Source organism: Amyelois transitella, chromosome 28, assembly GCF_032362555.1.
Source record: "Amyelois transitella isolate CPQ chromosome 28, ilAmyTran1.1, whole genome shotgun sequence".
In the NCBI taxonomy this organism is placed as follows: Eukaryota; Metazoa; Arthropoda; class Insecta; order Lepidoptera; family Pyralidae; genus Amyelois; species Amyelois transitella.
The window spans coordinates 896,301-924,199 of record NC_083531.1 but is presented as its reverse complement, the minus strand read 5'-3'; the positions used below and the strand labels follow the sequence as shown (position 1 = coordinate 924,199).

Genomic DNA, 27,899 nt, shown 5'->3' with positions numbered 1-27,899 from the left:
CTCTACGAAGAGATTATTTTTTGCTGCTTGTGCCTCAAATATAGTATCCTGCTATTGACATTGACAAACAGTTGTGTCAAGAATGATTTGTTTTGTTTTTTGTTTTTCCCAAGTTTTTTCTCACAGCTTCTCAGGTTATGTTTATATCTGTGGATAAGTTGAATTGGTTTTTTTTCTAGCAGTGCAGTCTTGTAATGAGAATTAGGTATTTTGAATAACTCATTTTTAAGGCTAAGAATATGGAATCACAAAACGAACTCCCAGTGTTTATCAATGTGGACCAAGGAGCAGAGTACGTGGAAGCCAACAAACACAATGTTATAGAGACTATGGATACTATCTTATTAGAAGACCCCACGACCGAGGACCTGGCTGACAATGCAGTAGTTTTGTGAGTTCTTATTACTATATTATTAATTAATAATTTTATAAGTATTATGAGATATATGTAATTATTAAAAGATATAGTATCTTTGGGTTAATATCTCGGCTCAACTCTTAAAACCGGGCCACCGCCAGAGAGGTTGGGGAGGGGGTGGGGAGGGTTTGTATGACCCAAGTATTTTTTTTGCCGGAAGCCCCCCCTTTTTTTTATACGAATTTTTGAAAATCTTAAAAATTGCACTAAACAACGCAATATTTTCGGTTTGTCATTGTAAACTGTGTTAATTTAGTATTAAATAATTAGTTTGTCCATTTAACATGTACAACACATTAATTAATATATTTTAGCACTAAAAATATAGTCAAAAACTTTGCTTAAAAGTAAAAACAAAAAAGACACTAACTATGAACAGAACGCAATCCGCCGTTTTGGTTATGTGCTACTGTCATCTTATCTACTGACTTCGAAAGTAGCTGTCGGTAAACGGACAGCAGGGGGTGCAGGGGGCGCAGCCCCCCCGCAATGAAAAGAAAAAAATTAGTCACAAATCAAACTCGGTTTGGTTAGGTTAGGTTAGGTTGGTGTAAACCACCAAAGCGTAGCGAGCGAAGCGAGCGGAGCGTTCAAACTGAGTAAAAAAGTATAATAGACAGTACGTATAGGTTAGGTTAGGTTTAACTCACCTTCACCCCTTTCATCCCTTCTGACTTTCCCCCCCCCCTTGCCCATCTGGCGGTTAATGACCTTTAGCACACTTTTTATATAAAAAATTTAAAAATTCGTAAAAAAAAAACTATAGGCTTCCGGCAAGGGGGGGTCACGGGAGGGGGGGTGTTAACCCCTCCCCCATCCCCCTGCCCCCTCCCCACCCCTCTCCGGCGGTGGCCCGTTTCAAGAGTTTAACCCTATTTAGATCTAAATTACATCATAAAACCATATAGTGAAATGTGGCCTTTCAGCCTCTTCAAGCCTGTTTCAAGTCATGATAATATTTATATATGTATATTCTCCCTTAATGTTGCAGGAATCACGAGCCAAAAGTGCAATTGGACGAGTCGCATTCGTCACAAATGGAGTCCCAGGATCCTGAAAATCAGGAAATAAAATCAGAAAACAAATCAATTTACAAACCTCGCATCAAATGTCCAGAGTGCCAAAGGTGCGTATTTTCCAATACATATAAATACGTCAAAGAGAACCAATTTATGCGTTTCAGTCTCTACAAGACTATTTGATCTGTTAACGTGGCAAAGGATAAAGACGTGATTATATTATGTATGTGTAAAATTAAATCTTTACAGTTATTGTTAGAAATTAAACGCAACCATTTTTAGTTCCATACTTTTGCCGTATGTGGCAGCACTTCTTATTACTCTCTTTCTTCTTGCCAAAACTGTATTGCGCAAATAAAAGTACGTCCGTAAAATATTCTTTGTTTTACATACATATAATCACGTCTATAGCCCTTGCGGGGTAGACAGAGCCAACAGTCTTGTAAAGACTGATAGGCCACGTTCTGCTATTTGGCTTAACAATAGAATTGAGATTCAAGTAGTGACAGGTTGCTAGCCCATCGCCTAAAACAAGAATCCCAAGTTTGTAAGCCTATCCCTTAGTTGCCTTTTACGACATCAATGGGAGAGAGATGGAGTGGTCCTATTCTTTTTTCTATTGGTGCCAGAAACCACACTGCACCCGTAAAATATTCTTTGTTTTAATATCAAACTACGCAAATAATCTTACAGGTACACTACAGACAACGAAGAACGGATGGTCCGTCACATCCGGAAGACGCACCAGGGTTTGAATCCGTTCCAGTGTACCATGTGCGAGTACTCCACTTACAACAAGTCAGTCTTCGAAGAACACGTCAGAGTTCACAAAGGTATTTTAATTCTTCTACAGATTCTTCTCCCTGAAGTGTGTTTCCCGGAACCAATAGAAAAAAGAATAGGGCCACTCCATCTCTTTCCCATGGATGTCGTAAAAGGCGACTAAGGGATAGGCTTATAAACTTGGGATTCTTCTTTTAGGCGATGGGCTAGCAACCTGTCACTATTTGAATCTCAATTCTATCATTAAGCCAAATAGCTGAACGTGGCCATTTAGTCTTCAAGACTGTTGGCTCTGTCTACCCCGCATGGGATATAGACGTGACCATATGTATGTATGTATTCTTCTCCCTTCTTCTTTTGGCTATTGTCCTCGCTGCATCCTTAGCACTCTGGAGAATAAATAATAAATAAATAAATATAGTATACGCGACAAATTACACTGATTGAGTTAGCCTCGAAGTAAGTTCGAGACTTGTGTTACGAGATACTAACTCAACGATACTATATTTTATAATATATACTTATACTAGCTGTCCCGACAAACGTTGTTTTGCCATATAAATAATTTATAAGTAATTTGTTGTTAAAAAAAAATTAAGTCTGAACAACCCTTAACACTTAGGGGTATGAAAAATAGATGTTAGCCGATTCTCAGACCTACTGAATATGCATGCAAAATTTGGTTAAAATCGGTAAAGCCGTTTCGGAGGAGTACGGAGACAAACATTGTGACACGAGAATTTTATATATACTTATATAAATAAACATCAAAGACCCAGGTCAATCAGAAAAAGTTCTTTTCTCATCTGGCCGGGATTCGAACCCGGGACCTTCTGTGACACAGACAAGCGTACTACCAGAGGCCGTCATAGAAGAAGGCCGTCGGAGAAGAGTCCGGAGTTTGGCCTTGACCATAGATCCTGTATTGGATGGATCAGACATTAAAGTAATTTAGTTAAGTAAAAAATGAATACTAACCGATGCTCTTACGAGGGAAAACATCGCGAGGAAACCTGCACATTCAGGCAACTGGATGTGTGACCATGATCGATCCAATACGGAAAGGTTCCCCTGCAAATGTTGTGGAGGTCAGACGGCAGTCGTTTCGTGTAAAAACGGAATCACCTAATTCAGGGTCGTAAAAGACGTCTAAGGGATAGGCAATAGGATAGATAAATATCAATTCTATCATTAAGCCAAACAGCTAGCCGTGGCGTAATGGTCTTTTCGAGAATTTTGGCTCTGTCTATCCCGCATGGGATATAGACGTGACCATATGTATGTATGATGCATACATATGTATAATCACATCTATATCCCTTGCGGGATAGACAGAGCCAGCAGTCTTGAAAAGCCTGAATGGTCACGTTCACTAAAAAAGAATCAAGTTTATAAGCCTATCCCTTAGTCGCCTTTTACGGCATTCATGGGAAAGAGATGGAGTGGTCCTATTCTTTTTTGTATTGGTGCCGAGAACCACACGGCACAATTATATGTACTTATGTATGCATGTAATCTCTTACAGGCATAAAACCGTTCAAATGTTCTCACTGTCCGTATCGGAGCGCGTCCAAAAAGAACAAAAACAAACACGAATTGATTCACAGGAAGAATAATCCTTTGAAATGCGATCAGTGCTCGTTCATAGCCCACCACTATAGGTCGCTGCTCTGTCACAAACAGAAGCATGCTAACGGCGAAGTGAACCAAGGGACGGAGTTGCAATGCGACGATTGTCAGACGAAATTCCCTTCGGCAATCACTCTGAACAAGCACAGGAGTTGTACGAAGAAGAATGTGTGTGATATGTGCAATATGACGTTTTGTACGCCGTATTATTTGAAGAAACACATGTTGAGTTGTCATGCGAGTGATAAAAAGAGTTTCAGGTGCGAATTGTGCGGGTGGGTTGGTAGCGGTAGAATGAGAGTGTTGCTACATTTGGTACATCATCCGAATCAGAGAGTCGACGAGAGTTTGTATGATGTTAGCGTGTTGAGGAAGTATGGTATTATGAGTTGAAATATTTTTTTTTTTTTAGAATAGAATGCTTTTTTTTTTTCAAAATTTGGATACCGGGTATCACTCATTGACGTCACTTAAATCTAATTATAACTACTGCCGCTTCCAAAGCGCATGTGAAGAAGAAGCGGCGGAACGAACTACACTGCAGCATTTATTTTTAATAATGTGAAATGCGGCTTTAAAAGACTAAAATGTATACTTCTAAGAGGTGGAATTAAAGCTGGAGCTGTTTACCAGTAAATCGAGCAGTTTACATATGTAAATAAATACATACATACATATGGTCACGTCTATATCCCTTGCGGGGTAGACAGAGCCAACAGTCTTGAAAAGACTGAATGGCCATGTTCAGCTATTTGGCTTAATGATAGAACCGAGATTCAAATAGTGACAGGTTGCTAGCCCATCGCCTAAAAGAGAATTCCTAAGTTTATAAGCCTATCCCTTAGTCGCCTTTTACGACATCCATGGGAAAGAGATGGAGTGGTCCTATTCTTTTTTGTAATAGTGCCGGGAACCACACGGCACTATACAGTACACACAGTAAATAAATATATTATATTATTGTACATAGTACTCCTATTAAGCGTTTTAAAACATCAGGTGAATTGCTAGCCGTTCCCGAGTTTTGACGTGACAAACAAACAGTAATTTATTTTTATACACACAGCCTTAGATCTTACATATAGGTAAATCCAGATTATTGCTTTTGTAACATAAAACTAGCTGAATGTGGTTACCGAAATCTGTTAACTCTGTCTACCCTGTAAGGAATGAAGATGTAAGATAAAATAAAGCGTGAAGTACAAAATGTATTTAGTACTTTTTTAAATTTAAAATGTCTAATATAATTCAAGAAAATAAACACCGATATATTACTTATTTTTTTTAATTCTTTCTTCTTCACATTTCTTTTTTTTTTATTTCTCTTATCCATATCCAGGCTTCCTTTCGTAGGGCTCCATGATGTGAGAGTACTTCTGCTTGCCTGACAACCAGCCGTAGTACCCCAGGGAGGAGGCTGATTCAGAGAACCGCGCGAATTGGAGATATCTACAAGAAAATTAAATAATATAATGTTAAGGCATTAACACAAAAAAGAATAGGACCACTCCATCTCTTTCCCATGGATGTCGTAAAAGGCGACTAAGGGATAGGCGTGCAAACTTGGGATTCTTTTTTAGGCGATGGGCTAGCAACCTGTCACTAGTTGAATCTCAATTCTATCGTTAAGCCAAATAGCTGAACGTGGCCATTCAGTCTTTTCAAGATTTTTGGCTCTGTCTACCCCGCAAGGGATATAGACGTGACCATATGTATGTATGTATTTATGTATAATGTTAAGTGGTGCTATGTGGTTACACCTTTATAATAGGATTACAGATATCTACAAGAAAATTAAATAATATAGGTAATGTTAAGTCGTGCTATGTGGTTACACCTTTGTAATAGGATTACAGATATCTACAAGAAAATTAAATAATATAATGTTAAGTGGTGCTATGTGGTTGCAACTTTATAATAGGATTACAGATATCTACAAGAAAATTAAATAATATAATGTTAAGTGGTGCTATGTGGTTACAGCTCTATAATAAGATTACAGATATCTACAAGAAAATTAAATAATATAATGTTAAGTGGTGCTATGTGGTTACAACTTTATAATAGGACTAGCTGTGCTCGCGATTTCGTTCGCGTAAATTTCGGATTTTTCCGCGTGTACTTATTTGCAGGCAAACTCATGCCTTGAGTTCACTCAAATGACGATAACTTATTTTTTAGTTAACCGATTTGGATGGAACAAAGTTTTAAATGTTTTCTGAGTTAAAACAAAGCAGTTGGTGAAAGTTTTTAGGAAATCGGTTCAGTACTTACAGTAAGACTGTTGGCTCTGTTTACCCCGCAAGTGATATGACGTGATTATATGTATGTAAGATTCAATTTATGCGTGCACTTGTTGTCTTTACATCTCATTTGTTCCCATGGTACAATTTCCTGCATCCTCCACCAGTCGACATTTTAAAGAATTTATCGACTTTGGGCAATAAATTAACACCTTAACATGATGCACCCTTAAACACTGGATTCAGCATAGCTACGCTACGCCCATATGTAAGTAGGATAGAGGTGAGTAATGTCGGGCTATGAGAGAGCAGAGTCAAAAAAGTGTGATGTTAGGGAAGCTTACGCGACAGCAGCGCACTCCTCCCATGATTCAGAGTGAGAGAGCATAGGTATACCTATCGATTCAGAGTGAGAGAGCATATATCTGAAGTCACAGGTGGCGGGAAAGTGTGATCAGCCATGGAGGTTGGATGGGATTTGGAGGAAGCATCCTTGTAGTCATACTGGTATGACAAATTAGTATGACCAAGAGGAAACAGCGCAATTTACTTATGGTAAACCGTTATCATCAATCATAGAAGCTATGACTCTGGATAATGAGAAAGATAAACGCAAGAACATTGATCTGATGGTACATACAAGCTTAGTTTTATACCTGGAGGCGCCGCAGTAGGACCACCCCAGTTTGGATGCGTTCACATCCTCTTCACTCTCGTCGGGAGGCGGTGCAAATTCTGAACGAAATACACTTTTTGTAGTTTTTTTTTTAACTAAGTATACGAAACTTGTTGTATTCGGGACGATTTAGCTGCTGGCATTAATCATGGTTACATCCTCATTCTGTCTTCTGGAGAGTAGCCCGAGTTACACCTTTGATAATGATCTACCAGTCTTTCATTGTTACACTTTCAGATTTTACTTTGGAAAAGTCCGCTAATTTCCATAGATATTCTGTTAGTCGCCTCTTGTCACATTTATTTACGAGAAAGAGAACGAGTACCCGAAATGTCTTTACTTTTAAAAAAAATTGGGGCACAAATGTATGCTTGCAATTAATTAAAAAGTATTCCGTGTTATTTTATTTTGAATCTAGCATTCCTAAAACCATTATAGCAGGTAGGTATTAAGTATACTTAACAAATTAGCTGCATGCTAACAAATATGACGTCCAAGGAATATTAGAACTTAAAATTAAGTGAAAAGAAGTGACTCCATAAAAAGTACTTACCATCGGGATTCTTACAATAGTACAGATCTCCGCTGCAGTGGTTGACGAAAGTCCAAAACTTGAAATACAGTCCGTTTCCCCGGTTGGCGCTGACGCAAACGGGCGAATAAATTTCAGGGCAGGAGAGTGGGCACGTGTGGTCATCAAAAGCGGTGTCCACTTCGTAAAGGGGCACGAATTTGGTGGTGGTCTTCTTTGCATTCCTCAATATAGACTTTGTGATATTGACCACTGAAATGCGCGAATTTCAATCGGATGGATCGGCGGTTTTTGAAAATGGCGGGAAAATTGTTAAGTAATATGTCGTTGACAGGCATTTTTACGTAAAAAAATAAATTAATATGCTTTTGGAATAATTTTGTATTGTAGTTGTTTTTTATATGAAACAAATTATTATTCTTTCTTTCATCTTTCTAGGTTACGATGTTTATTGATACTATTTCGGAGCAAAATCTCATATTAATCGCTAAACGTGAAAGGGGGACGGGTCTATATTCTAATTATAAAGGCAAACTTCGAAAACTGCATAAAGTTTTTGGCATAATTGTATCATAAACTTTTAATATGAAAAAGTTATTCGAATCGATTATTATGTAAATAAATTGCCGCTAAAATGTTATGACACCTGAAATAGACGTACTAGGTACCTACATAGGTTCAATTAAAAATTATCTACCATCAGTTGTTTCCGCAGTCGTAGCTTCATTGTCATCAATAGATTCAGTATTTAATGTTGATTCGCTAATTACTTCGTCATTCCTTTCAGTAGTTGATTGACTATTGTTTTCGGCCTGACTGCCTTCGTTACGTCTAGTTTTTATATGAGTATCACATTTGCCCGACGCGACTATGTGATATTCTGAAATCATCAGTTTATTCAAAAATAACAAAATTTTACAATTAAATAAATTTTAGCTTCAAAATCAGGCGAACTTCATGAAAACGCAGACGTTCTGTCGAACGGTCAGGTCAAGATTACCCGAAACCGATGAACTTACGTGACAAGTGGCAAGATGTAGAGTCTGCCTGGAAAGAGGCGTGATACTTACTTGCTGGATCTCGGGTCTATACCTACGTAAACCAATTATATACTTGGGATTCCTCCAATAGGCTTATATATTTGGGATTACTCTTTTAGGCGATGGGCTAGCAACCTGTCACTGTTTGAATCTCAATTCTATCATTGAGACGGACAGTTGGGCGTGGCCTTTCAGTCTTTGAATGACTGTTGGCTCTGTCTGCCCAGCGGGGGATATAAACGTGATTATATGTTATATATTGTTATGATTCCCGGTAATGTTTTCCTTGTGTAGGGATTACGGTCCACGTGTGTATAGGTCTTACCCAGATACAAATAACTTTAAGTTAGGTAACTTTTAGTTATTTATTATATTCGTTGAGGAACTGAAGAAAATAAATGATTGATCAGCCTACCTGTGCCGTGTGGTTCCCAGCGCTAATACAAAAAAGAATAGGACCACTCGCATCTCTTTCCTGTGGATGTCGTAAAAGGCGACTAAGAGATAGGCTTATAAACTTGCGCATATTTTTTAGGCGATGAGTGGCGACTAAGGAATAGACTTAGAAACCTGTCACTATTTGAATCTCAATTCTATCATTAAGCCAAACAGCTGAAGGTGACCTTACAGTCTTTTCAAGACAGTTTGTTGGCTCTATCTACCCCGCAAGGGATATAGACGTGAGCATATGTACGTATGTTTTAGCCTACTTACCCCTCCCGGGAGAATCACAAAAATTGAACATAAAAACTTGGCACGAGTTTTCAAATTCCTTATATTCCATTAAATCATTTAATTTTCTTACAGCACACACATTTTTATGTTCTACTCTGCATATATCCTCTCTATTGCTGCAGACGGCTTTCACGTAATTTTTATATATATTTAATTCAGTTTCATTATTGAAATTGACTGTCATGTAAATACCGTTGATACTTTGCACGGAAATAACAATTATGAGGAACGTTATCATATTGGAAGTTGATTGAAATGCGTTTTATTGATTTTGTTTATTGATGTAATCATTGGGAAAGAGGCGTGATTTTTATGTAGATATGTATGTATGTAATCATTTTTTTTGACTATAGAAATGGTTGGCTTATTATTTTTATATATATTATTTTTATGTTAGTGTCTGAATCTTGTCATATTTTTCCTATGGATGTCGTAAAAGGCGATTAAGGGAAAAGTTAATAAACTTGAGATTGTTCATTTAGGCGATGGGCTAGCAAACCTGTCACTATTTGAATCTCATTTCCATTTTTAAGCTATACTTACAGCTGAACGTGGCCTTTCAGTCTTTGCGAGACTGTCGGCTCTGTCTAACCCGTAGGAGATAAAAACGTGATTATATGCATGTAAGTATGTTAGTGTCTTAATTCCGTACGGGCGCATTATGCCCAATTCACGAAATGTCCAATTGTCCAGTTCGCATTTGGTCCAGTTCGCAATTAGTCCAATTCGCGATTGGTCCAGGCAATGGACCAATTTCGATCTGGACCAATTGTGAACCGGACAATTTGTCATTTTGCGAATTGGACATAATGCGCCCAACCGCTTAATTCACCAGCATGCATCGATACATGATTACTTATATCAATAAATAATATTTTAGCGAAAATAAAACTACTTTGATTTTCACATTTTATCGTTTTATTGTGTGTAGCAAAAGTATAAACTATGGTACAAACAATACAACATTTCAATGCATTACATAGGTAAATATAACAATCACAATATATAACAAATAATAACATTATTTGGAAGAACTTCTGCGGTCAATAAATATTTTACCTTATACGAGTATGCGACCAACCATAATGATAACGCTTAATTCAACCAACACAATGTTAAGTTTAGTCTAGACTAGTGGTCGTGACCCCGTGTACATATATTTATATATTTTTCCCAATTAGTTAAATATATGAAAACTTGAAAGACAAGTAAAAAAACTTTCTACGCATTTTTATTGGGAAAAAATGTGCAGTTTAGTTGACTATGACAATATTTTGTACTTAATACCGGTGTGGAGTCGATACGCATAAAAAGCAATACGCATAATGATTTTAATAATAAATTAGTGATTTCTAAAAAGCATAAATAAAATTATATGTATATTATTTTTCATATCAACAAATGATTTTTCGTTATTCACAATTATATGCATATCGACTTCAAACCTTAATTTTTTTATGTAATCTTGTTAAAAAATCGTCGACAATGGCACATTTTTTAAATGCATATGTCTATGGCAATTGGTATAATATATTAATATTAAAAAAAGCGATACAACACTTTACGGAAAAATATAAATATTTTACAATTCATCTTACATTTACAATGTTACAAAAATTGGTAGCAAAAAATTGGCTATATATTTATACGAATTGTATTGTATATTTTATTACAAAAATAAATATTCAAATTTTATATAGTAATACTAGGTGTCCAGGCAAACGTTATTTTGCCATATATAATAATTAAAGAAAAGTAATTTCTAGTTAAAAAAAATGCTAAGGATGGACAAAAAATTGATGTTGGCCGATTCTCAGACTTAGATACTCAATATGCTCACAAAATTTCATGAGAATCGGTCAAGCCGTGTAACAATGTTCGTTCTCGTACTCCTCCGAAATGTTAATTATATATATTTGAATACATAATTATATAAATTTCATACGTATCTTGATCAAATTAAGGACGTCCTGGCAAAGGGTCAGGTCAAGCGTACCCGAAACCGGCGAGCTTGCATGAAGAGAGTTATGAATGTAGATGAAGCGAAGGAAGTATGCAGAGATCGTGGTGGTGGAAAGTGGAAAAAGGTAGTCTCTGCCTACCCCTACGGGAAAGAGGCGTGATTTTTATGTATGTATATATTACAAAACAACGTTTGCCGGGACAGCTAGTGAATATATACCTACACATATATATTTATCGGTCACATCAACACTATCTACTCTTATGACGTCATAAAAACGTTCACAGATGACTCCTAACCCTCCTTTCAAGTATTCTCGCGGCCTCCCTGTGACCCGTGTCGGTAGCGCCGTGGACCGTTGAGAAGTGGTGCTGGTCGGTAGCTTCACCAGCGAATAGCACCCTCAGGTTGCCATCTGAGTGTTATACAAATACTTAATTTACAGTAGGTAACATTATAAAGCTGAAGAGTTTGTTTGTTTGTTTGAACGCGCTAATCTCAGGAACTACTGGTTCGAGTTTGTGTTGAATAGATCATTTATCGAGGAAGGCTTTAGGCTATATAACATCACGCTGCAACTTTTAGGAGCGAAGGAATAATTGAAAATGTGAAAAAAAAACGGGGAAAATTATTCATCCTTGACGGCTTCAATGATGCCCAAAACTATTCCACGCGGACGAAGTCGCGATCACAGCTAGTCAATTATATTTTTATTGTATTCAGAGGTAACACAAATAATCTTAAGGGTGTATGCACAATTGTTTTAGCTAAATACTCGTATGTGAAACAAAGTGTGCCATGTGGTTCCCGACACCAATATAAAAAAGAATAGGATCACTCCATCTCTTTTCCATCGTTATCGTAATAAGCGACTAAGGGATAGGCTTATGAACTTGGGATTCTCCTTTTTAGGCGACCGACTAGCAACCTGTCACTATTTGAATCTCAATTCTATAATAAAACCAAACATCTGAACGTGGCCTATCAGTCTTTTCAAGACTGTTGGCTCCGTCTACCCCGCAAGGGATACAGACGTGACAATATGTGTGTATGTATGTATATTTTTTTTTATTCACTAAAGTGTTCAGTTGGCAATGTTTTTCTAAGATTGAGTTTACTAAATTTAATGAGAGTATACAAAAGTCGCGCCGATGATATCTGCTATATATACATATGTATGTAAGTATTATTTTGTTATGATTATTCATTAGTGATGATTATAAGGAAGTATGCAGAGATCGTGGCAAGTGGAAAGAGGTAGTCCCTGCCTACCCTTCCGGGAAAGAGGCGTGATTTTATGTATGTACTAGCGACCCGCCCCGGCTTCGCACGGGTGCAAAATACGGAAAAAATCAATATGTTTATTTATCAAAATTCTATTATTTTACGACACCACATTAGAAACCCTGAAAATAACAGTATTTCTCCATTATTTAATAGAATTTATTATATATAAAAACCTTCCTCTTGAATCACTCTACCTGTTACAAAAAACCGCATCAAAATCCGTTGCGTAATTTTAAAGATTTAAGCATACAGACAAACAGACTAAAATAGCGACTTTGTTTTATAAGTACTATGTAGTGATGTATGTATGTATGATTACCCGAGTCCGTGATGGGTGCAGCGAGATCCGACCTTGCCGTGGGGTACTTCGGCGCAAGAATGTTGTCGTATGTATAGCTTCCTCTGGTGAAGGGGTTGTGGAACCACGTCGACCTGATGAGGAAGGTGATGCAACCATTGACGCGACTTAAATTTAAGCTATTGACGTAAGTAGGTGTTATTAGGTATTGACCTCTTATTCATCATGTGGTAGGTATATTACGCCGATGCCGTAAAAGGCGACTAAGGGATTGGCATATAAACTTGGGATCCCTCTTTTAGGCGATGGGCTAGCAACTTTTCCTGTCACTATGTGAATCTAGTGTACTACCTGTCACTATTTGAATCTCAATTCTATCATTGAGCCAAACAGCTGAACGTGGCCTATCAGTATTTTCAAGACTGTTGGCTCTGTCTACCCCGCAAGGGATATAGACGTAACTATATGTATGTGTGTATGTACTTATATAATAAACATATGAATAACGCAAAAACAAATGCAAAAATAACTTTGTATGCCATATTAAGTGGCGAAATGGTGTCATTTATTATTTACGCCAATAATACAACGTTAGTAGTAGGTACACCTGTTGAAGTATTTGGCAAAGAATTCTTATATAACAAAATATAATCTTGACAGTCTTCATTTCAAAAACAAAGGACAAAGAACAAGTATAATATAATATGAGCAAGAAACTAAGAAGTCGAAGAAACATTCACCTTTCTCACAAAATAACAAAAAAAAAATTCATATTATCGTATTCCATCCATCCACATTCATGTCTGACAGCGGCCTTTACCTCTTCATTGCGATGGGCTCCGGAACATCAACATCCTTGCCCATGAACATCCTGAGTAGACCCATCAGCTTCGTCCTCACTATATCTTCTGGCATCGTCTCTACCTAAAACACCGTAAGTGAGCAAGTAAATGCTTTATTGTTCACTAAAGAAGTACATTACAAATATAAAACATCAACAATGTAATTTTTTTTTATTTGACTTTAAAATTTTTGGACATGGAATCTTGTAATAACATTTATTTATATTTTTAATAAAATGTTCCTTTATTATATTTAGAACATGTTTAGAATTTAAGAATGTATTAGTGTGATTAGTGGAACATTTCAATACAATGTACATTGTTCAGAAATAAATTAAATGTTGTGAAGTTGACGTTGTTGAAGAAAATGCTGCAGTGCAGTTTGTTACCGCTTCTTTTGCACTCACGCCTTGGAAGCGGCATTAAACTTAGGTTTTAGTATTTAATTTATTTGACGTCGACCAATGTGAAACCAAAAGATTTGACTATTATTAAGCGATATGAAGTATCCTATAATAATGAATATATTTTTTTAAAAATTAATAGTACAGTACAAAGGCGGGCTTATCCCTGAGTGGGATCTCTTCCAGCCACACCCTGGTTATAATGGTAGGTACGTAAAATTTCGACGGCCTCTGTGGCGCAGCGGTAGTACGCTTGTCTGTGTCACCGGAGGTCCCGGGTTCGAATCCCGGCCAGGGCATGATGAGAAAAGAACTTTTTCTGATTGGCCTGGGTCTTGGATGTTTATCTATATAAGTATTTATTATAAAAATATATATAGTATCGTTGAGTTAGTATCTCGTAACACAAGTCTCGAACTTACTTCGAGGCTAACTCAATCTGTGTAATTTGTCCCAAAAAAAAAAAAAAAAAAAAAAAAAAATGTTGTAATAAAATGTAAAACGAAATGAATGTCCACCATATTAACCAAATGAAGAGCGGAATAAAAGCAGAGGACGTTGTTTTTTTTTATTTTTCAAACCAGTCGAAAATCCGTGGGCGTATGTCTTATTTGCTCACCCTAGCTGTGCCTGCGACTTCGTCCGCGTGGAATAGTTATTTTGGGCATCATTGAACCCCTCAAGGAGGAAAAATTTTCCCCGTTTTTTTTCACATTTTTCATTATTTCTTTGCTCGCTATAGTTGCAGCGTGATGTTATATAGCCTAAAGCCTCCTTTGATAAATGATCTATTCAACGCAAAAATAATATTTTTTCAATTCGAACCAATAGTTTCTGAGATTAGCACGTTCAAACAAGCAAAGAAACAAACTCTTCAGCTTTATAATATTAGTTTAGAAACAGGTCGGCGTAGGTCAGGTCAGGCACAGCTAGTATACAGGGTGACTTTTAATTCAACTGCATTAATTTAACTGTTAAGTGTACTCATCTTAACGATATTTGAAAACGTTAAAAGAAAAATATCGGTTCATATTTCAGAAAGTACGAAAAAAAATAAAAGTATCTAAATCCACGATCCTAAATATGTCAAATCACCCCGGCCGGCGGAAAAGCGACGCGTAAGATTCAGAGGTCAACGACACAATTCATTCAGCTGAGCGATCTCGACAACTCTGTACTTTACTTGATCTTGATACTATAAAAATAATTTATTTACATGTTCAGTTTTAATTTCTTTTTGTAGTATTGGTCTTTAATAAAGCGTGTGACGTAGTTTTGAGGGTTTTTTTAAATGTGAAAATGATGACGTTTAATTTAAATAAAAATAAATTGTTTTAAATGTCACCCTGTATAAAGACAAAGATATACATATATAGATAAACACCATATACTGACCAACTTCCCAACCTCCCCGCTAGTCCAAAACGTCAAAGCTTGCCCGCAACCCATCGGCGTGCTCGCGGCAAACACTCTAGTCAACCAATTGTCTCCCTCGGTCAACCGCTTCCTCGCCACGCCGTCCCAGAGGAAACCAAAGAATGCAGGCTTAACCTTGGGCCACCAGGCTGTTGCGAATAAAAACTGAATTTTGTCCATTACGCCTATGGTTAACTTGTCTATGGCTATTGTTTTTGGTTGTGACAAGCTCGGTGTGAATAGCTCTTTATGCCTGGAAGGACACGTTTTTTTTTTATAACCCTTTAGCTATAAGCTCTGTGTTTAATGCTCTTTAGAATAAGACCGCCACTCCTTTTTACTGTAGAATTCAAAAGGGAAGGATATATAATATCAACCAATGAAACCATATTTATAGTACTCCGAAGGTACACCAAGCAGTGACGTAATAGGGACAAATGCCAGCAGGATGATGTAAAGCGACATCTATGGGACGTTAGTTACACTTAAACGTAAAATCCACTCGTGCTTTTTATAACAATGCAAGCCACGCCAGATGGCGCTATTTCTAAAAAGTCACTATAATTTTCCTTTAGTTCTATTTCGTTCTATAAGCAAGTAAGCATACCCACTTTTTCTGTGCAAGCCTTTGAGGTATATTCCCGAATTGGATATCGAACCCAGGGTGAAATGGAGTAGCACAAGCGTGAAAATAACCGTAACGCTGCAGTACAGCAAGATAAAAGGTGCTCAAACAAAGAGGCTTGGTCTTAGCAGTTAGTATACCCATGTGAATCGACCCGTCAGTGACTGACAAAAGTTATCATAGATCATGCTGTTATCTTTACAAATATAGAAAAGGAGATGTATTGTACGCAGGACAAAAAAAAACTAATTAAACAGTAGCGCCATTTATTAGCTATACATATCCCCCGTCTCCATATTAAAAAATACTGATATTAATGAAACAAATTTTCGCTTTTGTTATTAGTAAGGATATGCGTTGTTATATTATCTGTGCATGCGACTTTTTAAAGGCAATTTAACCTTTACCTAGCCAATGTAACAACAAATTTAAATGAACGACTAAGTTGTACGTACGTACTCAAAAGCTTTAATTGGTAGTTCTGCAACATGACAATAGATGGCGTTGATTTATTAGCTTCCGCAAAACATAGCAACTTCTCCCACTATTTTCGACTCATCTTTTATACAAGTGATATTAATACATAAAATTAATCAACCAACATGCCTATCCCCATGAGTATACTGACCACAATCCCCGAATCTCCGGAAGTCCAAAAAGTCATTGCTTTATTGCTTCCCATGGGGGTAGAAATAGACGACATTTTCAATAACCAAGCGTCTTCATTCAACACGTTTTTCTTGTCATTAGGCTTCCAAAAAAAACATATAGGATGATCGGTGTCCATCCACCAGTGATTCGGAAATAAGAATATAACTTTGTCCAGTAAGCCGAACGATATTTTGTCTATGGCCGTTTGCTTGGGCTGGGATAAAGTCGGTGTGAATAGTTCTCTGTGTCTGTAATAGAGGGCGCAGTTTCAGAGCTACTTCCCATAAAATCAATTGTACCTGGGCGACCGAGCTATGTTCGGTGCTTTTTGTTAATAACTGTTTCAAAATTACATCAGTAAAACTACAATTATCATAGCCTAGCAACCATCTTATCGAACCAACCATGTGTATTTAAAATTTCAAATAAAATCTTTAAGAGCCTTTACCGAAAACGCGAGTTCAAATATATGTACCTATATACAAATATTGCTCGTTTAATTTAATAGTATAGAATAAACTTGGCTTTTGCCAATGTCTATTGGTTATATTGGAACATTGATGCGACGTCCAGCCGGCATTTAAGTTGAACTATAGATCATTTACATCTGTCAATTGAGGTGACGTAGACATATAACTCACCTCGCTTTCAAAACGCCTAAAGAAACTGTCACTATAACATTGTCCGCAGTGTATGTGGTGCCATCTGCCGTGGTAACTGTGACCTTTTTACTTGGGTCGTTGGAGTATGCTATATTTGTGACCTCGCTATTCAGTTTTATTGTTAGCGACGGGAGACCGGGGCCGTTATTGTATTTATTCTGAAAAAAGAAGAGAAATGTTGGTTCAGTCAGTGTTACAACAACACGTTACAATAATTCCGGTCTTGGCCATGAACTAATGACTCTTTTCTGAGTTACATATATTAGTTTTAGTGCTAACCGATGCGCTTACGCTGAGAGGAAACGTCGTGAGGAAACTCACATTCAGGCAACTGAATGTGAAACGATTATCCAAAAGTAAAAAGGTATCCAAAGGTTGCGGAGGTCATACATTAGTCGTGTCAAAACCTGACTGACTCAATCCAGGATCCTGGTCAAAGACACACCCTGGGCTACTCTTCATAGAGGTGAGGATGTAAGCAGGTCTTACACCAGGAGGAAGCAGATATTAGCTGATACTTCTATTCTAAGTTTGGATATTGTGAAGCTGACTGCCTTTATAGACAATACAGTGACAGTAGTCAAACCGATAAGGTGCCTGAATTAAATCCTACCTTGACCAATGATCTTATTTGACCTTTCTTAGACACAAACATTGTTTTGAGTGCTAACCGACGCTCTGACGTTGAGAGGAAACATAGCAATAATATAGAAAAGAAAGAAAGACTAAGGGATAGGCTTATAAACTTGGGATTCAACTTTTAGGCGATGGGCTAGCAACATTAAGCTAAATAGCTTCAAGCCTGTTGGCTCTGTCTACCCCGCATATAGACGTGACCATATGTATGTATGTATGTATAAGAAAGGGGAGACACTCACTAACAGTATGTCGAACAGTGTCTTGTACCCGTTGGAGCCCCAGCTGACATGCTGGTGGCCGTCCAGCTCCTGGTAGTTGCTGGCGGTGGTGACGTCGTTCCAGCTGTTACTGGCTTCGTTGCTTCCTATTATCAAGTCCAGAACCTTCTAGGTTCAGGAATTCTGCTATGAAGTCCTTGTCTTCCAGGACGGATGCTAGCTCTGTATCAGGGGGTTGTGGATGTGACCGGGAATACGCTTTGACAAATAAGAAGTAGAACAGCAGTTATTCAGAAGCATTACTCACCACTCAGCACCCATCTGGTCCATCCGTCCGGTTGGAAGCCATAATAATATAGAAAAGAAAGAAAGGGGAGACACTCACTAACAGTATGTCGAACAGTGTCTTGTATCCGCTGGAGCCCCAGCTGACGTGCTGGTGGCCGTCCAGCTCCTGGTAGTTGCTGGCGGTGGTGACGTCGTTCCAGCTGTTACTGGCCTCGTAGTTTCCTATTATCAGGTCCAGAAGGTTCAGGAATTCCGCTATGAAGTCCTTGTCTTCTAGGACGGATGGGTGGTGTTCTTTGAGGTAGTCCATTATTCTGTAAAAATATAACATAAAATATAATCACCCCTGCGGGGTAGACAGAGTCAATGGTCATCAAAGGACTGAATGGCCACGTTCAGCTGTTCAGCTTCCAAAGCGCATGTGTAGAAGTGGCAGAACAAACTACACTGCAGCATTTTCAACGTACGTCAATTTACAAATATAGATGTCTTAACACTAAATCTGGACGAATGCAATGTGCATGTGTGTCTACATTAAAAAAAAATGTATGAATGTTAATCTAATTATTTCAATACAAATATTGACCAAGAAACCATTGGTTCACTATGTCAACTCAATATTGTACAGATGAATCAAGATGTGCCATATGGTTCCCGGCACCAATACAAAAAAGAATAGGACCACTCCATCTCTTTCCCATGGATGTCGTAAAAGGCGACTAAGGGGTAGGCTTATAAACTTGGGATTCTTTTTTAGGTGATGGGCTAGCAAACTGTCACAATTTGAATCTCAATTATATCTTTAAGCCAAATAGCTGAATGTGGCCATTCAGTCTTTTCAAGACTGTCGGCTCTGTCTACCCCGCAAGGGTGACACGTGACCGTATGTATGTAGAATCAAGAACTTACTTCCTCGTAAGAAAGACGCCCATCGGCTCATCAACATTGACCAGATCATTGACCGACCCGATTGCCAACTCAAACAGCTCATTGATGAGGCTGCTGTTGGCTCTGTTACCGTCTGACGTGAACACCTCCAAGGAGACGTCCTGCTCCGTCAGGTTCACCCCGTGCTTTGTGGCCAGGTCGTACGTTCTGCTTGGAGACGTGCCGTGGATCCTGGAATCAAAGAAGTTTAAATTTAAACTCCTTAAACTACATGTCCGATTAAAATGCGTGATGGGAATGAAGGCACAGGTTCAAATCCCAGCTTGGCCATGTACCAATAATTATTTCCAAACTTATACATATACATTTATTTGAATATGTTTATTAGTTTTACATTCATTCATTGCAGTTTTTTAATGTAGACAATGTGCATTGGTCCACAATGTACTAGTAAGAGAGACATATTTGTCAATTGACGTCCGACGAAAATGCTGCAGTGTAGTTTGTTTCGCCGCTACTTCTACACACGCGCTTTGGAAGCGGTGGTAGTGATTATTAGATTTAAGTGATGTGACGTCAATAAGTGATACCTTGTATCCTATTTTGTAATATACTCTATTCTAGTAGCAGACCCCTAGCTCTGTATCAAAGGGTTGTAGATGTGACCGGGAATACACTTAGACAAATAAGAAGTAGTACAGCAGTTATTCAGAAGCATTACCCACCACTCAGCACCCATTTCAACAACCCCGTCTCCGAAGGGCACAGTGTGCACTCTTCCTCCGATCCGGTCCATTGCTTCCAGGGCTAAAACTCTAACACCATTCTGTGCTAGCGTTGAGGCAGCTGTCGTACCCGCGGCGCCCATGCCGACTACTATAGTTTCGTAGTCAGCCATTTTTGTCCTGTAAAATATTAGTTCAGTTACTTTTTACAGAATGTGATGGAATATATATAATAATGTAAGGGTCAGGTCAAAAGTACCCGAAACCGCCAAGCTTGCATGAAGAGAGTTATGAATGTGGATGAAGCGAAGGAAGTATGCAAGATCGTGGCAAGCGGAAAGAGGTAGTCTCTGCCTACCCCTCCGGGCAAGAGACGTGATTTTATGTATGTATGTGTTACAGTTAAAACTAGTTTTTAGATAGAACGCGTTTTCCCTAGTTAGAACTAGTTTTTACTAAATGCCTTTGTTAAAACTAGAATTAACTAATGCTCAAAATTAAATATCAGTTAAAACAAGTTCTTTCAACGCGTGTTGTCTAGTACACGCGTTTTTCCGAAGAGAGCCAGTTAAAACTGTTCCGACCAAGGTCAAAAAGGTTTATCTGCAAGAAAAATGGTTGCCTTTGTAACACAAAGTGCCGCGATAGTTTGTCTTGTAATAATAAGTAGATCCTCATCCTTTTTAAAACTTTAAGATTGTTTAATTTTTACATTGTATGGCAGAGTTGAGAGGAATGAGTGTCTTAAACCACTCGGTGTGCGAGCGCACACTGAGTGGTTTAAGATTGAGAAAGGTTTATCCTGACACAAGCACTCGAATCCTCATATAAGGATTTCAGTGCTCCTATTATTTATTTATTGCAGACTGCTCACCCCATGCATAGAAAGTGCTGACCACAATTCATTCCTCTCAACTCTGTCATACAATATAAAAATTTAACAAACTTAAATTTATAAAAAGGATGAGGATCTACTTGTTATTACAAGACAAACTATCGTGGCACTTTTAGTTACAAAGGCAACCATTTTTCTTGCAGAGACACCTTTTTGATCTTGGTCGGAACAGTTTTAACTGGCTCTCTTCGGAAAAACGCGTGTTGTCTAGCAAGAACCTGTTTTAACTGATATTTTGAGCATTAGTTAATTCTAGTTTTAACAAAGGCATTTAGTAAAATCTAGTTCTAACTAGGGAAAACGCGTTCTATCTAAAAACTAGTTTTAACTGTAACATATGTATGTATATGGAAAGAAGAAGGCTTGGAAACGGTACCAAAAATACCAGTTGTGTACCGAGAAGGCTGTGGACAAGGCTTGGAAACGGTACCAAAAATACCGGTTTTGTACCGGTAATTTAATGGTTCTTTTCATTTCGGAACCTGTTTCATATGAGTACCGGTACTATACCCTAAAAGTACCGGTACCTTATTTCATTATTGGAATGTTCGGTAATAAAAGGAAAAGAAAGGAACAAGGGAAGCTGGTCTAGCTTGGGTGAAAAAGTAAGTTTGTTATCAATTTATTATAATTTTATTTACACGACCGTCTCGAAGTAACAAGGTTATAATAGGTTAAAGATAAGAGATGTTTTATTATATGAATAGCTTACAATGTCTGTTTTTGTTTATTCTGTAAGTGTAAGAAATCCCCTATGATATAAAACTATGTTTACTTACTTTAAAAATATAATTTTCCGCAAAATTTAATGACACCACCACAAAACACAAAACTTTACTGACTGCAAAAAGTCGGATCGGAAAAAAGAAACTTCATGAAAAATAAAAATCTTGAAGGCTCTGACGTTGACTGACATTTGTTTATATCAACTTTTTTTAACCAAGCAATGCCTCAGCAAATTGGACAGCTTCTTCCTGCTGTCGTGTGTGACCATGACCATGTATGTACTATATAGTCCAGTTGCCCAAGTTTCGTCTCCTTGGGGAAAATTTTTGTCACTTCAGACGCAGTTTTAAAATTTCTCGGTTTCAGGCTTCGAACTTTATAGTCAATAGCTGAGAAAATTGGCAAACGCTTAACTGAGTAAAAAGATATATCTTTTCACCTTCTTTCATTCATCTCATTAGTTCCCACTTTAAGTTGCTGTCTCATCCGCTAAGCTGCAAAGCTCGAGTCTACCTTTTTTAACCAAAATTAACAAACTTACTCAGAACTATTGACACTTGCCGCATGCGCTGTAGCACACATAAGCGCAAGGGCGGACCACACGACTGGCAACAATACCTTCATTGTTACTACAATACTGATTGGGGCCCGTGATCTCATATTATATAGACACCTTGTACTGACCTCATGACGCCAATCAAAATAATCTGGAAAATGTTTATTAATAGATACGAACATGTTCTAGGTACTTACAACACAAAGGGTGCCGTCTGATGAAATAAGAAACACAAAATGAACAACGTTATGTGCCGTGTGGATGGTTCCTAGCAGTTTAGAATAGGGCCATTTAATATTTTCGTCGATAAAGGGCGACTATAACCATGTTACAATGAAAACAGGGGTTAAGTACCTACTGCTGCAAAAGTTGCAAAATTCGTGTAACACCCTGACTACAGTCTCAAGAGAGGTGGTGACGTTTACGCCAAGGGGTTGAAGAACAAGTGTTATTCCAAAAATATTACCTTTAAATGCGAAAGTAAGCTTTTTTTGTTGTCTCTACACGCGTTAACTACAAAACCAATCTTCTTGAAAGGGCAAAGGTAAAAATTAAAGTTCCAGTGAACTTTGCGAAAAACCTGTATTCTTTTGTAGGTGGCGCTAAATTATAGCGCTGCTGTAGGTGGGGCTTTATTCGCGGAGACGAAATTGCGGGTCAAGCTTGTATTTTAGTATGTGATAACACGGGCATAGAAGAAATAAATATCCTCTTGGCATTAGTCTCAGTTGCATCGCAACTCCCGTGTCACGTCAAAATAAAAAGCGAATCAGCGATAGACTATCGCTGAAAACAGTGTCGCGCCTGTTTACTAGCCCCGCTGGAGCGGTCTTCGTGTCCCAAAAGCTTCTTCTGTTATTGGGATAAAGCTTGGAAGTCTGCGACATAAAATCACGCCTCTTTCTCGGAGGTGCAGAGGTAAAGCCATTCCAGAATTTTTTTTTCATACCAATGTGGAAATGAAACCCATTGATGTTATTACTTAATTTAATAATTACAATTAAATTAAACATTACTATACAGTTCGCATTTTAATAAAAATTCTGAGTTTTCGAATTTTAATAAGTACCAAATTCTATAATATACATTCTGCTTATTATCTGATCAGCGTCATCTATTAAAATAAAATAAAAAAATAAATCAACTCATAATAATTCTTTAAAAATCATACTCATAATATTTGTAATGAAAATTAAAAAAATTATCTTAAGATATTTGTCAAACATTTTTTCCCTCTTAATTGTAAATTTTTTAATTAGAGATCCCTTTGGAGCCGCCACGAAACTGCCCTCGTTTTCGTTTTGTTTTCTAACTACTAGTTCTTTAATTTATTCAAGAACCAAAAAGATCATAGAAATTAAAAATAATTGAAAATATTTACTAAAATTGCCGCCATTTTCTAATTAAAACTGTCATGACATTGACAGGAACTTTTTTTTTTATTAACTAGGCTAGAGATCCGTCGGCGGCTGCCACGTAACAGCTCGCATTTTTCTATTGATTTCTTGCAGTATAAGCCTGCAGCGAGCTAGTTGTGAAGGTTTGAGTTGCGGCGTGGGGTCTCTGGCGGCTCGCTCGTTGGTCGTGACCGGGGGCCGTTGAGCCCTGCGTAGGGCACGGCGGCGACGGGCTCGAGCTGTTGCTGAAATGAAAGAAACTGTTCATATATGGGTAAGGCCGTAGATTTTGCCACTTAGTAACATAGAGTAACATAGATACTTCTATGTTATGGTAACGTATAAGTAACACGAAAGTAACGAGTAAAGAGTGTAAGGTCGAGTTCAGAAGTACTGCCTCTTTTTTTTATTAATTTTTTTTTTCAAATTTCATAATATTTTCGTAAAGTACCTACTGAAAATTATACTAACGTACGATTGTAATGGCAAGCACAATTCCATAGGAATTGGAGAAGCAAATGTATTCTGAGAAACACAAACGAAGTTAATGCAATGTTCCAAAACAAAATGTATGTACGGGCGTACGGGCCAGGGTATCTATTAACCTTATGTAAGAACTAAGCATATAAATGAAATGAAGCGGTGGTGGTCTAGTGGTTAAGACGTCCGCCTGGTGATCGAAATGTCCCGGGTTCGAATCCTACTCGAGCCACATGAGTTTGTATGCTAATCTGACTTACGTTTAGTACTTTTCATGACCACCACTTGCTTCCGGTGAAGGAAAACATCGTGAGGAAGTCACATTAGTCGATTATTTATCAGTTAGTGTGTGAAATGGAGAAGGCAATGGCAAACCACTCTATTAATATTGCCAAGAAAGTCGTTGTGTGTGTTTCATTGAAATCCATATAATGATCACGACTTCTCAGCCATGAGGAATACGACTAAGAAAAAGAAGAAGCAAATAAAAAACAATGAAATCTTCTAAAATGTCTATTCATTAAATAGGTACTTAAAACACAATGTGTACTAATTAATCAATAAAATCACAAAAAAGGAACTAGGTAACCACTTTTACTTATGTCAACTAACAAATGATTTAAAATATTTAAATAAAAAATACAGTATCTTCATCATTTTGCAGATAATATTCTTTTGAATCTGTCTCTAACTGAATCAAATTTATCTTTTTTACTATAGAAATTGTGGTCACAGAATCAAGATCTAACTTTCTTTGCACTAAGAATTTTACAGAATTATTTGAAATCTTAACATTTAAAAAAAAAATTATTTTGTAATATGTTTCGTCATTTTTAAATTCTATGATCTCAACAAATCCAATATAATACTTCCACGTTTTTCTTTCAAATTATCTAACCATAACGAATCTTTTATGTTGAAACTTAAATAATTCCCTTCATTTTCATTATTCTCTCTAACCGTGCTGCCAAGTTCTTCATCGTTCTGCTCGCTTCCTTCTATAAAAAACACATTTTATAAATTGGATTTCAAAATTCATCTTGCACTTTTAATGATTAAAATAATAATAATATTTTGTTTTCCTAAGCCATTAACTACAGGAAATACTTATTTAATATATGAAATTAAATGAGTCGTAGCCTATTGCACGAGTCTATGTACGAATCCTTACAACACTTAAACGTTACGTAACATACAATCAATGTTACCGATAACATAGCAGTAACCTAGAAGTAACGCAGAAGCAAGATTTTTTTGGTTATAATTTACCATAACTCGATCATTCGAGCTAAATTTAAAACAAAACACGGCTCCTGCATAACTTATTCACTAAATAATACTTTCACATGAAAATAGGAGTAATAAACCAATTCTTTACCTTTGAAATCGAATAAATCCCGAATGACGACACACACCTGCACTCACTTTTTGTCAAACCCACCACAGTAAACAAAATGGTTTTTTTTTTCTTTTTGTCCATGGACACTTCAGTGTTGCCAGTATCGATACAAAATATTACCAAAATGTTTTACCTTAATTAGAGGTGAAATTGTGGTAACATACAAAATTGTAACATATAAGCAAAAATACGGGGACAAACATTTAAATTGCGATAAAAAAATTAAATCTACTTATTTTAATAAATCATATTATTAATTGGCTGCTTAGTTTTGCGTTCTGTAGGTTAAGTTCTTGTAAACTTGACATTCAATAAATATACTACGAGTTTTGTAGTTATCTAGTATTTGGATGATAAAAAAGACAACGCGATTTTTGCAAAATTTGGAGGACTGGCCAAGTTGAACACACTCTAGAAGTTAAAGTATTGAAGTGTTTGAACTTTTGAAATTAAATTATGTAGAGATAAGAGCTACAAAATATATTATGAGTACCTTAGTAACAAATTACTAGCATTAGTCTTTTATATATGCAGTCAAAATGTGGGACATATTTTTTTTTCAAATAGTGGCAAAATTTACGGCCTTACCCATATATAATCACTTCTTTCTCCCTTATACGGTAGACAGTGCCAGCAGTCTTGAAAAGACTGAGACTGTTCATCACTATGATGATGGAATTGAGATTTAAATGGTGACAGGTTACTAGTCTATCGCCTACACAAAGCCTTTCCTTTTTGACTTCAGAAGAAGAATCAATTCTATGAATAGAATGTACTTTGACGAAACTTCACTAATTCCCAAATTCATGTTAAATATAAAGGAATAAAAATTTTGAATTTGATTTGTAACTTGCTTTCTCTCCTGACCCTGCCTGTAAGAACCATATGTCCTTTTCTGTAGTTGACCCACACTATTTTATATTACACTAACTGTGAAAAGTTAAAGAATAAGAGCTGAGCTGTAACAAGCACTTACCACTTTCACTTTTATCTTTATTGCCTTTGTAGTCCTCATCCAGTCCTCTTTTCTTTGGTGACTGAAACAAAAGACTGAAATAGAGTCCATTATACATACCAACATGCTTCTTTCCTGGCGGGGCAGAAATACATTACTAACACACATTTTGCAAGGAATATAAATAGTTGGCCTTGCATACATACATAAAATCATGCCTCTTCCAGAGGGGTAGGCAGAGACTACATCTTTCCACTTGCCATGAAACCTGCATACTTCATTTGCTTCATCCACATTCATAACTCTCTTCATGCAAAGTAGTAAATAAAGTACATTTGACCCAACCTTTTGCCAGAATGTATCCGATTTTGATCCAGGAAGTAGATACTTACTCTTCGTTTTATCTGCTTCTGGTAATGTTGAGCATCATAAAACTGAGGTTGAGATCTTCTGACGCGGCCGGTGCGACGTCGGATGTCCTCGACGGCCGGCAGGCTGTCCGCCCCGCGTCTGGCCGCAAAGAATGTGTGACCACACTTGCAGGATTTCGAGGCTACAGCGACCTGAAATGAAGACTTCTAAGTGATGTGAATGGACATATTTTTTCTCATTTTTTTCATTTTTCAGAAGGCACAGATTTGAATGATTCATGTTATGTAAATTCATAGCTCAGGTTATAAGCAATTCTAGTATAATGGATCATCATTAAATATATATTTAATTTTTACTTGTCAATGTAAGTTTGTTTGTTACTCTTTCAAGTAAAATCAACTGGACGGATTTTGATGAAATTTAGATTGACTTTTTACCCTTATATTATCACAGGAGCGAAGCAACGAGGCGGAAGCTAGTAAGTCAATAAATAATGTTGAGCCATTAAAAATGTGTTGTTTCAGGTCATTTATCTTCGCTACATACCTGCATCTCACATTTAGGGCAACTTTTCGCTATCATTTTGTTTTTACCCATTTTGAAAGCACGTCAATATGCACTTGGTAAAATTTAGTCACTAGATACAATGTATAAATTATTTGCTTGTGTATTTTAAATGATAGCCATTTCTATTACATTCTTACAGAAGTAAAATTTACATTGTTAGTTAGATTAGAAATTGCAATTAGCTAATGGCAAATTTTTAACAATTTATTAATTACAAAGATAATGACAATGGAATAGAAATAAAAACAACCAACAAGGAGTAAAAAAAAAACACTAGACAATTTACTCACGGTCACTGTCAAATAGAGATTTTTTTTTTTTTCTTGGGAATAGTATAACAGTTATATCTTTATTGTTTTTAAGTTATTTCAGGCTTACAATAATGATAAAAAATTATGCTATTGAAATTGACTTTATGCGAATCAAAGTTTCTAGCATGAAAAATGAAAAAATGAAAAATATTTTATTTGGAAACAAAAACAAGTACAATTTAAGTAAACATAGGATAACGATGACATCTGCAGAAGTTATGAAACTGTGTCGCAGATCTCAACGCCCACCTCCAGAAAAC

The 27,899-nt window shown here is 37.0% G+C and overlaps 4 protein-coding genes across 11 annotated transcripts; 1 reads left to right on the top strand and 3 right to left on the bottom strand.

The window, feature by feature from the left end:
• The first annotated feature begins 57 nt into the window (after positions 1-57).
• LOC106133693 (zinc finger protein 525) lies at positions 58-5,133 on the top strand. The gene is made up of 4 exons (XM_013333504.2): positions 58-391; positions 1,410-1,544; positions 2,131-2,270; positions 3,746-5,133. The coding sequence occupies exons 1-4, from the start codon at positions 240-242 to the stop codon at positions 4,240-4,242; spliced, it is 924 nt and encodes a 307-aa protein (XP_013188958.1). The 5' UTR covers positions 58-239; the 3' UTR covers positions 4,243-5,133.
• On the bottom strand, positions 5,131-9,313 carry LOC106133669 (uncharacterized). Its single transcript, XM_060952115.1, has 5 exons — positions 9,268-9,313; positions 7,998-8,180; positions 7,322-7,552; positions 6,749-6,827; positions 5,131-5,298 (listed from the first exon to the last, which is right to left on the bottom strand). Exons 1-5 carry the CDS (start codon positions 9,311-9,313, stop codon positions 5,175-5,177), a joined length of 663 nt encoding a protein of 220 aa, XP_060808098.1. The 3' UTR covers positions 5,131-5,174.
• A 672-nt stretch (positions 9,314-9,985) lies between these two features.
• Positions 9,986-22,225, bottom strand: LOC106133731 (uncharacterized). Of its 3 annotated transcripts, none has more exons than XM_060952441.1 (9): positions 22,144-22,225; positions 19,982-20,161; positions 19,278-19,487; positions 18,466-18,682; positions 17,203-17,381; positions 16,539-16,809; positions 13,444-13,547; positions 12,645-12,757; positions 9,986-11,453 (listed from the first exon to the last, which is right to left on the bottom strand). In XM_060952441.1, exons 1-9 carry the CDS (start codon positions 22,182-22,184, stop codon positions 11,320-11,322), a joined length of 1,449 nt encoding a protein of 482 aa, XP_060808424.1. In that variant the 5' UTR covers positions 22,185-22,225; the 3' UTR covers positions 9,986-11,319. The 3 variants fall into 3 exon arrangements, with proteins under 3 accessions (XP_060808424.1, XP_060808423.1, XP_060808426.1); XM_060952440.1 differs by lacking the exon at positions 16,539-16,809 and adding an exon at positions 15,265-15,538 and having other exon boundaries at positions 9,988-11,453; XM_060952443.1 differs by lacking the exons at positions 16,539-16,809; positions 22,144-22,225 and adding exons at positions 15,265-15,538; positions 21,656-22,054 and having other exon boundaries at positions 9,988-11,453.
• Positions 22,226-23,131: 906 nt separating this feature from the next.
• Positions 23,132-27,605, bottom strand: LOC106133736 (UPF0547 protein C16orf87). 6 transcript variants are annotated; one of them, XM_013333560.2, is made up of 4 exons: positions 27,308-27,605; positions 26,782-26,967; positions 26,411-26,471; positions 23,132-23,815 (listed from the first exon to the last, which is right to left on the bottom strand). In XM_013333560.2, the coding sequence occupies exons 1-4, from the start codon at positions 27,356-27,358 to the stop codon at positions 23,610-23,612; spliced, it is 504 nt and encodes a 167-aa protein (XP_013189014.1). In that variant the 5' UTR covers positions 27,359-27,605; the 3' UTR covers positions 23,132-23,609. The 6 variants fall into 6 exon arrangements, with proteins under 6 accessions (XP_013189014.1, XP_060808429.1, XP_013189015.1 ...); XM_060952446.1 differs by having other exon boundaries at positions 26,782-26,964; XM_013333561.2 differs by having other exon boundaries at positions 23,132-23,800; positions 27,308-27,604.
• Positions 27,606-27,899: the final 294 nt, after the last annotated feature.

What these genes read in the sequence shown, in the direction of transcription:
- LOC106133693 (XM_013333504.2), top strand. Translation starts at nt 240, where the DNA reads ATGGAATCACAAAACGAACTCCCAGTGTTTATCAATGTGGACCAAGGA. An exon ending in GCTGACAATGCAGTAGTTTT is followed by an intron (nt 392 to 1,409) that starts GTGAGTTCTTAT and finishes TTAATGTTGCAG; the next exon opens with GAATCACGAGCCAAAAGTGC. An exon ending in AAATGTCCAGAGTGCCAAAG is followed by an intron (nt 1,545 to 2,130) that starts GTGCGTATTTTC and finishes ATAATCTTACAG; the next exon opens with GTACACTACAGACAACGAAG.
- LOC106133669 (XM_060952115.1), bottom strand. Translation starts at nt 9,313, where the DNA reads ATGATAACGTTCCTCATAATTGTTATTTCCGTGCAAAGTATCAACG. An exon ending in TTCCGTGCAAAGTATCAACG is followed by an intron (nt 8,181 to 9,267) that starts GTATTTACATGA and finishes TGATGATTTCAG; the next exon opens with AATATCACATAGTCGCGTCG. An exon ending in CTATTGTAAGAATCCCGATG is followed by an intron (nt 6,828 to 7,321) that starts GTAAGTACTTTT and finishes TATTTCGTTCAG; the next exon opens with AATTTGCACCGCCTCCCGAC.
- LOC106133731 (XM_060952440.1), bottom strand. Translation starts at nt 22,184, where the DNA reads ATGTGTGCTACAGCGCATGCGGCAAGTGTCAATAGTTCTGA. An exon ending in GGCGTCTTTCTTACGAGGAA is followed by an intron (nt 18,683 to 19,277) that starts GTAAGTTCTTGA and finishes ATATTTTTACAG; the next exon opens with AATAATGGACTACCTCAAAG. An exon ending in TGCACCCATCACGGACTCGG is followed by an intron (nt 11,454 to 12,644) that starts GTAATCATACAT and finishes TATAACACTCAG; the next exon opens with ATGGCAACCTGAGGGTGCTA.
- LOC106133736 (XM_013333560.2), bottom strand. Translation starts at nt 27,358, where the DNA reads ATGGGTAAAAACAAAATGATAGCGAAAAGTTGCCCTAAATGTGAGATG. An exon ending in GCCCTAAATGTGAGATGCAG is followed by an intron (nt 26,968 to 27,307) that starts GTATGTAGCGAA and finishes CACATCACTTAG; the next exon opens with AAGTCTTCATTTCAGGTCGC. An exon ending in TAAAGATAAAAGTGAAAGTG is followed by an intron (nt 23,816 to 26,410) that starts GTAAGTGCTTGT and finishes ATATATGAACAG; the next exon opens with TTTCTTTCATTTCAGCAACA.